Source organism: Lolium rigidum, chromosome 3, assembly GCF_022539505.1.
Source record: "Lolium rigidum isolate FL_2022 chromosome 3, APGP_CSIRO_Lrig_0.1, whole genome shotgun sequence".
NCBI lineage: Eukaryota > Viridiplantae > Streptophyta > Magnoliopsida > Poales > Poaceae > Lolium > Lolium rigidum.
In genome coordinates this window covers 330670226-330681450 of record NC_061510.1, presented here as the reverse complement: position 1 = coordinate 330681450, position 11225 = coordinate 330670226, and the positions used below count along the sequence as shown (strand labels likewise).

General features: G+C 43.7%; 1 protein-coding gene across 1 annotated transcript; it reads left to right on the top strand.

Moving 5' to 3' along the window:
* The first annotated feature begins 4302 nt into the window (after positions 1 to 4302).
* LOC124703870 (glycine-rich RNA-binding protein-like) lies at positions 4303 to 5011 on the top strand. The gene is made up of 2 exons (XM_047236110.1): positions 4303 to 4484; positions 4601 to 5011. The coding sequence occupies exons 1-2, from the start codon at positions 4380 to 4382 to the stop codon at positions 4976 to 4978; spliced, it is 483 nt and encodes a 160-aa protein (XP_047092066.1). The 5' UTR covers positions 4303 to 4379; the 3' UTR covers positions 4979 to 5011.
* Positions 5012 to 11225: the final 6214 nt, after the last annotated feature.

Here is an 11225-nt window from a genome sequence, read left to right as displayed (position 1 = left end):
ATTTTTTTTTAACTGAACACAGTACATTTATTTTTCTTATACCGAGGTCCCATTTTCCGATTTCTCGCTGGCCCCGGAATTTCTCGGAAATCTGAGGAACTTTGAATTGTCGTCTCGCAAAAGATATGTTGGTACTAGTTACTAATGCAGTTGCCTTGACCATACAGCAGTCGCCTTGGTACGGTATTCGCTGGCTTCCTCCGATGATATCTGTGGCTCTCAGGTGTGCCCAAATCCCCATATCTAAGGGTTAACCATTTGTCAGTTCAAACAAGTGGCATCTTCCCTTCAGCGATTTGGTGATCCTCCCATGCATCCAGTAGCTCCGATTCATCGCCCTCCTTGCTTGCTAAGCAAACTTTGTATGCATCACCGTTCTCACATCCTTTGCTTGATTTTTTTGAAATTGACTCTACGGCCATCAGCTGAACCGTCTATAACCTGATGGATGCTTCGCTAAATTTTACCCCACCACTAATGCAGTCCGTGATGCAGGAATAATTTTGCAAAAGAAAGAGAATAACACAGGTAAGGTAGCATAAACATCGCCTATGGTTTTCCATGATTATAAGTAGAGAAATTCAATAAAATTATACAATCAGAGGTCCAATATTCTAGTAGGTTAGGACATTGGATTTTCAATCTAGTAACCTGAGTTCAACAAGTATCGATGGCAACTTTTTTTTGTACCTCGGAAGTTTTATTATTTGGTGATTTATATTTCTTTATTTATATTTCTTATTTTTAGACAAATTTATCTGAAACATATACTATGTTATTTGATGAACATATTCCTTTCTTCAAAACTTCATTGCCAACATATTGCGTATTTTCTAGATGTTGTATGTCATCATTGTTTCATATATATTTGTCCAAATAGGTGAATGTGTCCCAAACTTATTTTGCTTTTCTCATCGAAATAATTTTTGTAATCAAACACATATGGATGTCGGATCACGATATCTAGTATGTTGTTCATGCTTCTATGTACCCTCCTATCTAGTATGTTGGATCTATCTCTTCATGCACTATCCATGACGACCAAGAGTTTGATTGCACGAGTGTGTGCCCATTTGATATACTAAAGGCGCATGCGTCCGAAATGAGTTATGGAAATTGATATCCAATAAGAACTTTTTTCAGTTCTATCTTTGCGAAATATGGTAATATTGTACATGACTAGTTATAGCCATATATATTAACTATCCAAGGTTCTCCAACGAAAATATTGAGAGCATTTGCATGAGGAACCAAAGTAAGCTTGCTTGTCCAAGTGTTATTAATATCCTATAAGGTCGGGCTATTCTCATATTGCACATTGCATATATCTTCTATAAGTTTGCATTTGTTATGCAGCTACTATAAACATACATATTCCACATGTCCAATGATATATGAAGCGACCAATATATGTATAACATGGGAAAACCTAAATTCCCATGTGAACGGGTAGGAGCAAGGTAACAACAAGTAAAGAGTACAAGGTAAAGGAAACGATACAACCAGACCAAATGGAGACGGACGCGCAAGATGTTTCCTGTAGTTTCTTCCCAAGGAAAGTACATCTACGTTGGAAGTGTGGTGCCACGAAGGCTAGCAACCGCCACAAAGGCGTCACCTTCTTCTCCGGTGAGCATACCACCAAGGTGTACGCACTTCTCCACTAAGCAAGGTCGGCCAGGACGGCTAACCTTCACACAAGGTTGGGGAAAGACTCCACATACAACTTGGAGGCTCACAACTTCATCTAGAGCTAGTACAACACCAAGCTAGCCTCTAGATGCACTCTCAACAAGGACCTCCACAAAATGAGATCTAGGGTTCCAAAATCCACAAAGGAAAACTTGGGGGAATCCGAAATTTCTTGTGTAGATAGGTAGATCGGGCCCTCCTCCATCGAATGAGGGGACACGGTGGCCACCGAGGCGTGCTGGCAGGTGTAGTGGGAGAAGAGAGCGGGGAAGCGCTCTACAAGCGGACTGCCCGACAGCCACTTGTCCAACCAGAAGGACGTGGAGCGGCCATCCCCGATCGCGACCCGAGTAATGGTGCGGTACAGGGGAAGGCATTCCCGGACAATCTTCTCCAGGAATGTGGGGGCCGTCGAGAGCTCCACCAGATCGCGACCTGTGTGAGCAAAGAACCAAGATTTCCAAGGCAGCAAAATAGGTTGGTGAAGTTGATGGATAAAGTTGAGTAGCAAGCACATGTTCTGCCGGTGGGGATCCTTGACGCCGAAACCGCCCTCCTTCTTAGACAAAAACAACCTTATCCCAAGCGGTTAGACAATGAGCCCCAGACCAAGAATCCTTCCCGGTCCAGAAAAACGCACGGCGTCTCTTATCTATACTGTCAGTAACACCATGCGGTAGCAAGTACGAGCACATAAAGTAAGTAGCAAGATTATTCAGAACCAAAACGAGCCTTCCCCCCGAAGACAAAACGAGCCTTCCCCCCGAAGACAACATGTGAGCGCGCCAACCAGAGAGACGATGGTCAAAAGAGAGTAGAAGAGGAGCGAAAGCCGAGCTGGGGAGTTTGGTGGGGGAGAGGGGAGCCCAAGATAAGACTGGGGAAAGGAGGAGATGGGACACCCAAGGATAGCAGCCATGTCAGCAGCCTCAGTTGGAGGGACATTCATTGGAACGAAGCAGGATTTATGGAAGTTGATGGCCAGACCAGTTGCGGCGGCAAAGTCCTCCACCACCTGGAGGATATAGGCAGCAGCGCTGGTGGAGGCTTTGCAAAGAATCAAAGTGTCGTCGGCGTACTGCAAGACGGGACAGGGGATGTCTGAGGAAAGGGGGTGGGACATGGAGCCTCTAGCCCAGGCCTGGCGGATCAGGCGCTGGAGCACATCAGCCACGAGGATGAACAGATAAGGGGAGAAAGGACCCCCCTGGCGCAGGCCGTTCCTGCAGCGGATCCAGTCCCCGGGTACCCCGTTAAGAAGGACAGCCGTGAGACCCGAGCGAAGAATATCATCCATCCAGCCGCACCAACGGTCGTCGAAGCCGCGGGCCCTAAGGATGGAAAGGATGATTTCCCAGTTAAACGAGTCGAACGCTTTCCAGAAGTCAATTTTTTTAAAAAATGGTTGGCGCTCTGCGCGAATGACAACAACGGTGGAGGTCAGCCGCATAGACAATATTCTCCGAAATGCGACGCCCAGGAACCCAGTTTGATCCGCATCCACCAGCGATTGAATCTGCCAACATTTGAGCTTGCAAACCTAGTAACAAGGTCATTTTCTTCCTCTAGTGTGACCACGTGGCACCCAGGCGGAGCATAAAGGAAGTGGTTGATGAGGTTGTCGGCGCAGCATGTCGAAAGAACAAGTAAAACAGAATGGGGGAGTATTCTAGATACTGCACGTGGAGGCGGGCGAGAGGAGGAAGGAGGGGGAGAACGACGCAACGGAGTTCAAGAATTCGAGGACAAGAGACTGAAACTTCTGACCTGGAGTCCCCACTGTCGTGCGGGCACGATCACCGCCACAAGGGTCTTGATATGCATGAATGGTCAAATGGTCCTTTGGGATTTTCTCTAGAAAATATATTGGATTAATCATAAATGAGCCAGCGTCGAATACTTCTTCGGTTCTGATTTAGTCTGCATCGTAAAAAAAAATCATACATAATAATATATTTATTAGTACTGATCGAACCAATGGAAGCTACAATCAGAGTAATGATATCAAATAGAAAAAAATCCGGAAAAGCAAGACTGGTTCGTTTCTATGTTCTTGTTGATTAAAAAGCTAAAATAAAAATAAGTATAGAATAAATATTTGGTCTAGAACGTAGGTTAAAATAGAGGAGAGAAAGTACACAATAATTCATTTTCGCAAAAAATTTACACAATTTCAAGTTTTAGACCTAAAATTGAGAAAACTAGAAAAACGGAAACCTGAAAATATCTCCGAGCTGCTGAGTCATTCGGCCGTTCGATGTCGGCTCGTGATGGAGGAGAGAGAGGCGTGCAGACCCGATCTGCAAGTGGGGGTTGGTGGCAGCGCGAGAAACGAGAACGCAAACCCTAGACTGCCTATACGCTCCCCGGCCGAAAATATCTTGTGGCGGAGAGTGAGTGAGGGTCCAGATCTCTTTTCTTTCCCGCCAATCGTGGGCTGGCCCAGAAACTTAGAAAACTCCTCGAGCCCATCAAGGACGGCAGAAAATATCTCCTCCCTCCCAGAACCCTTATCTCAAGGCAAGGCAACCGTCGGATCCGATCACGACGTCCCGCGCGGCCTATAAAATCGGGGGGCAGGCCGACCTTGACTCCTCGTGCTTTCATAGAGGTGGGCTGGCTTCTCCTCCCCCTCACTAGTCCTCGTTCCCGGTTCCGGTTACTTTAGGGTTTAGCGGCAGGAAGGCATGGCGGAAGAGTACCGTTGCTTCGTCGGCGGCCTCGCCTGGGCCACCAACGACCAGTCCCTCGAGCAGGCCTTCTCCCAGTTCGGCGAGATCACCGACTGCAAGGTAACACCCCTGTTTTGTGAGACAGATCTGAGATAGATCTGTTCGCTTCTTCGACCTCAAAAAAGCGTAGATCTGAGTTCTAGGATCTGACTATGTTGTCCGTTTTTCTCGCGCAGATCATCAACGACAGGGAGACCGGACGTTCCCGCGGCTTCGGCTTCGTCACCTTCTCGAGCTCCGAGTCGATGAAGAACGCCATCGAGGGGATGAACGGCCAGGACCTGGACGGCCGCAACATCACCGTCAACGAGGCCCAGTCCCGCTCCGGCGGCGGCGGCGGCGGAGGCGGCGGCTACAGGGGCGGCGGCTCCGGAGGCGGCGGCTACGGCCAGCGTCGCGAAGGCGGCGGAGGCGGCTACGGCGGCGGCGGCGGCTACGGAGGTGGCGGCGGCGGCGGCTACGGCCAGGGCCGTGAGGGCGGCTATGGCGGCGGCGGCGGCGGCTACTCCCGCGGCGGCGGCGGCGGTGACTCTGCCGGCAACTGGAGGAACTGAATGGTGGGGCCCAGAGTGGCCAGTTATCCTAGCTATCCTTATCGTACCCTTTGTGTTACTGTGTTATTGCCCTGTCTCCAGAGAGTATCCTAGGTCTCACTCCATCGCTTAGGGTTTGAGACGATTATGGTTACCATTAGGTGTTTGTGTTACCATCGTGTTCCCTTGTCACTGTTCTGTTCGCTATCATCGCCGAGAAACTGAAATGAGAAAATGAGTGGGCCTGGTTCTGTTCGCACCTCCGTTCGTCCTCCTCTGGCTGTCTGATGCAGATGGTCTTGCACTGCTCAGATGGGTAATTCTGTTTCGGTAAGTGTTTTTCTGATATGTAATTGCTGTATCCATGTTTTTTTTTTGTACTGTGGCGAATTAGTTCAGAACGTTCGTTGATCGGAGAAGCCTACATTCACCTGGTTTTACATGGTATGCAATATTAACGTCCTAGTATAAGAAATGAGCTTACATGATATGGGATTGCAACCATGGACCCAACTGAAAGAGATTTCACATCGGATCCGTCGACTCAACTGAAAGAGATTTCACATCAGAAAGCACGGCGTGCCAAGTGCTTGAAATACACCCAGACAACTTACAATTACATACTACTTCTGAATTTAGTCATATATATTACTACAGGTGATCAATCTGAATCTGGGGGGTACTAAGAAACTCACAGCTCATCACAGGAGTACAGATCCTGCAGTGATTTGGACAACGAGTGATCAATCTGAAACTGTACAAGTAATTCATATACACCGAGAGAACTGAGAATTACATACTTCTGAATCTTGTTATATATACTACAGGTGATGAATCTGAGTCTGGGGTGACTAAGAAACTCACAGCTGATCACAGGAGTATAGGTCCTGCAGTCATTTGGACAACAGGTTATCAATCTGAATCTCAAGTACTACTACTACTACTACTGTACAAGTGTTTCAAATACACCGAGAGAACTGAGAATTACATAGTTATATAGCCTACAGGTGATCTGAATCTGAATCTTGGGTGACGAAGGAAACTCACAACTGGTCACAAACAGCTATCTCGTATGTAGAAAATTCTGATAAATCTATTTGTGGGGGCATGGCTTTAGGTACTCTCTGCTCCCGTTTTACAAGGCCTCCAATGTTCCTACTCCGTATCTTAAACTTTGAACACCATATTTCTCAACAAAATATGAAGTAGAGTACACAAAAATTATACTGTTGCAAATTTCTCAGCAGCGGGAGTAGCATTTTGTGTTTCCATGAAGGATAATGTCTAAATAATTGCCAAATCTGACAACAAAAATTCGAAATATGGGGCAAGAGTTATGAGATATCAATGTAAACTACTATTGGAAATTAGTGTAGCACAAACCAACGAGATTGATGACATCCATTAGATTTTTTTAGCCAAGTTCAGTAGAGACATGTTAGTTCATTACATAGATTCTACTACTCCCTCCGTCTCCGTTTATAGGGCTTGCGCGTGTATCTAGGTTGTAAATTTAATCATGATAATATAAGATATATATGACAAAACACATATCATTAGAAACCTTATATGTTCTACTTTTAAATAATATAACTTTTTTGTTATAAAATTAATATTATGTTGGCCAAATTAATAACCTAGGGATACATACAAGTCCTATGAACTGGGCGGAGGTAGTATACATGTATTGGCAGGGTTTACGTGCACCTTGAATGTCTTGCTTACTTGTAAACACTAGCAATGAAGCTCCGACTAGTCTCTGTTCAATAAAAAAAATCAAAAATCAATAAGAACACTCAAAAATGCTGAAATTCCTAGCATAGAGTGGCAAAGCGATGGATAGTTCAAGTTCATTTACTATATTCTTGCTGTGTCTACATCTGTCTTTGTGCCTTGAACGCTACTCTTTTTGTGCACGGTCCGCTGATATTTTGGTGCAGGTTGGTGGTGCCAAGTTGTTGATATCCTGAATTTCTGATGCAAATGGAAAGTCATCACACCACTTTTATTCCCCAAAGTTATCAATAAAGTGTGATAATATTTTGATATACAGCAAAAAGGTAAAGATGCAATTGCTTTCCGACCGCTTTGTATATTACCGGAAGCATTTGCAAATGTAACGTATCAGTCCAGACCATAAATCCGAGAAGGGATGTCCTGAACAAGCCAGTCGAAACCTTCGAGGAGACCCTCTCCTTTGTAGGCGCTGCAACCTACAACTTGCCAGTGTCTACTTCCGTCCATGGCGTCCAAATTCAGAACCTGAAAGCAAGTGTGTAAGATGGACAGTCACACACGCCAACGATGGAAAAAGATCTACCATCGGTTTCCTTATCCAAAGTGATCAAACACCAAGTATAGGTTAGCTGTCCTATACTCCTATTATGCTCACAAATTACTGTTAGTTCGTCGAACGACAGCAACCCTGTAGTTCATCAAAGTAGTTACTTCTGCAGGCATTTGTAGTTCAACCATTTGTACGTGAAGCATGTTTCAGTACAAGCGTTTGAAATACACCAAGAGAACTAGGAATTGACCACTTCTGAATTTTGTTATATAGCCTATAGGTGCTGAATCTGAATCTGAGGTAAATGAGAAACTCAAAAATGATAACAAATAGACATTGACAACCATTTAGTATTAGAAAATTCCGATCATCTATTTCTGGGGGCATAACTGAGGGTAACTGCACTCATCTTATATGTTATTTTGTGTGCATGAAGGATAATGTTTAAATAATTAAGACCTGCGAAATCTGACAAATTTGAAATATAGGGCAGGAATGATGTAATACGATTATAAACTAGTAATGAAAAACTCTTTTAGCACAGAGCAACAGGATTGATGACATCCATCAGAAGTTTGCAGCCCAAGTTCATGAAAAGCATGCTAGAGATCATCGTACAGATTCTACTATGCATGTTAGGGCACAAATTTGCTAACCTTAGCAATTTCCGCGGGTTTAAGAGCGCCTTGAATGTCTTGCTTACTTGCAAACACCAGTAATTAAACTCCTACTAGTCTCTGTTCAATCAAAATTCAAGAATAAAGGAAAAATGTCCAACAAACTGCAATTCCCAGGATAGAGTAGCAAAGAGGTGGGTACTTCTCTATAGCAACATCTGAACTATCAGCAGAGTGGAAAATTTATAGAGTTGTTCCGTTCATTAGTAGTATGGCTTAGTCCAGTACATCATTCAAGTTGAAAGTCACAATTTAACTCCTAATAATTCCCACTGTATTGTAGGAGATTTGTTTTCAAGTTACCAATTAATCAACAGAAGGCGGCTATGGCTGGGGTGGTGGCTACAGGGCTACTCCCATGGCAGCAGTGACTCTGGCGGCAACTGGAGGAACTGAACGGTGGGGCCCTTCATGGCTAGTTATCCTAGTTATCTGTTGTGTGTTTCATGTTATGGCTCCCAGAGAATCCTAGGTCTCACTCCATTGCTTTGGGTTTGAGTCTTTGAGATGATTATGGTTATGGTTACCATGAGGTGCTTATGCTATTGTTCCTGTTACCACCGTTTTCCGTGTCACTGTTTTGTTCGCTACCGTCCAGAGAAAGAAATGAGAAAATGAGTGGGCCTAGTTCTGTTTGCATCGCTCCATGACGGCCTGTCTTTGTGCCTTCGGCCTTCGCTGCTCGTTTTGCCTTGTCTGGTTATATTTTTGGCTACTTTTGGCAAGTTGTTGATGTTCTAATGCAAATGGACGCCCATTGTATTTTAATTCAGAAAGTGCATTGTTTCTTTGATGCAGAGCGAATTCTTTATAAGATACAATCGCTTTCTATCTGCTTTGTATATCGCCGGATGCATATATGCCAACAGCGTGTTACTCCAGAAAGCAGATCCGAGATGCGACATCCTGAACCAGCCACTTGAAAGTTTGAAACCGTGAAGGCGCTACAGCCTAGTGTCCATGAGTCCAAATTCAGGATTTGAAAGCAAGTGTATCTAAATATCTGAAAGCAAGCGTGTAAAGATCTCTATCAGCCTCACATGTATCCATGACCAATGGAAAAGCGATCTAAACATCAGTTTCCTGAACGACTCAGTGATCTGTTTAGTTGCCAAGTCATTCACCTCAGACCAAATATTTGGACATGAAGCATGCTTTCGTACAAGTGTTTGAATTACAGAGAAGTGGGGATAGGAATTGCATACGTCTGAATTTAGAGGCTCTGAATCTTAATCTGAGGTAAACAAGGAACTCACAACTGATCACAATGGACACGGAAAACCATCTAGTGTGTAGAAAACTCTGATCATCTATTTCTGGGCATGACTGAGGGTAATGTCTATAACATAATTTTTGCTCCATGAAGGTTAATGTCTACTGTATATGACTTTTCCAAAAACCACAATAACAATTTTGAAATATAGGGTAAGAATGATATGACTATACACTAGTGGTGCAAAATTATCCTGGAAAAAACAATGGGATTGATGACACCCATCAGATATTTTGTAGCCCAAGTCCAGGAAAAAACATGTTAGATTCCACTATACATGTATGGCACAAGTTTGATATCCTTAGCAATCTCTACTGGTTTAAGAGCACCTGGAATGGCTTGCTTATGTGTAAACGTCAGCAATGAAGCTCCAACTAGTCTCTGTTCAATCAAAATTCAAGAATCACTAAGAACAGTCCAAATAACTGAAATTCCTGGGATAGAGCTGCATTTGAACTATCAACATACTGGAATATAGTTGTTCAGTTAAAGTACTAGTATGATTAAGTTCAGTACAACATTCAAGATGAAAATAAAATTCGACTCCTAATAGTACCCATTCTCGCATTGTAGAAGATTTTTCGATTATGTTATGGGTTAAGTGCATTTTTGTTCCCTCATATAGTCATATCTTGCAAAAGTCTAACTTTGGTCCCTCAACTCTATTTTGGTCTAAACCCGCCCTCAAACTCTTAATTTAGTCCAATTTTGGTCCCTGGTAGCGGCTTAATGATGATTGACCGGTTTTTGACTCTTTTTTTTTTGCCACCGTGGACAGGTTTAGTCCATATAGGACCATCTCACCTCGAGATCAATTATGCATTAGCATTACGAACGTTCGCCGACGAGATCATGATCATGACCATGATCCGTTTGGCGCAGTAACCCTAACTCTTCCCCGACACCTAGCGATGGGGCCTCGCACTACGAGGGCGGATAAGCCGGGCGAGAAAGGCAAAATCGGCAGACATGCGAGGACTTCTGCGTTAGGAGGAAAGACGGAGGCTGCTGAACTAGCGAGGACGGCTGCACCAAGCGTGAAAGACGGAGGCAGCACACATATGTGTTAGGGCAAGAGGATTTCTTCTATTTGTTGACTGAAAATAAATGATCCCACGTAGATTAAAACCGGCCAAGTTTGTCCACAATGGCAAAAAAAAGAGTAAAAAAACATTCAACCATCATTAAACCGTTGCAAGGACCAAAATTGAACTTAATTAAGAGTTTGAGGGCAGATTTAGACCAAAACAGAGTTGAGGGACCAAAAATAGACTTTTGCAAGACTTGAGGGACTAAAAGTGCACTTAACCCTTAAGTTATCAAATAATCAATAGAGGGCCCTAAGTCAAAAGCAAAACGACACTCGACTTATCAAATTTCTGTACTTACTGGCAATCATCATTGTCATAGCATGACATTGCAACACTTTCCAGTGCTAGTATTCAGAAAATCTGCAAAGTAATACAAATTGCAAACTTTGAAGGAGTGATATCATCACTTTTCTCCTACTGCCCCAGAAGTAGTACCTCTTCCTCCGACAATCACAAAGCCTCCGATATCTGAACTATCAACTACCCAAACTAGACCATCGGTCCGCTCAAAGTAATTCCTCCAATAATACCAGATAGCCTTATGTCCCCTAACATCCCAAATGTTCAAGGAATATCTGCCAAATCAACAAATATAAATCATTAAGAAGTTTCACCTGCGGCAATACCCACAGAGTGGCTAAACCTAGTATTTTGGCAAATGACAAGGATGTTATCACCAGAAAGTTGTAAGTTACTTAACAAGAAATCCTGAACTCATGACAAGTTGCCAACTTGATTCAGCCACTTGGCATCAATTTTTCTTTCTGTCCTGTTAGGAACCTATCTCTTGGCATGTAAATCCCTTGTATTCCTCTACTAGTGCGAATAGGCATGCTGTTACAGAAGAAATGGAAAAGAGGAACACAATTTTTCTGCCTTGAACACTACTCGTTTTGTGCCAGTTCCATTGATATTTATGTTCCAAGTTGAGGCCAAGATG

Excerpts from the sequence above, each read along its gene's own strand:
- LOC124703870 (XM_047236110.1), top strand. The coding sequence starts at position 4,380 with ATGGCGGAAGAGTACCGTTGCTTCGTCGGCGGCCTCGCCTGGGCCACC. Across the intron at positions 4,485-4,600 it reads GCGAGATCACCGACTGCAAG|ATCATCAACGACAGGGAGAC; the intron begins GTAACACCCCTG and ends TTTCTCGCGCAG.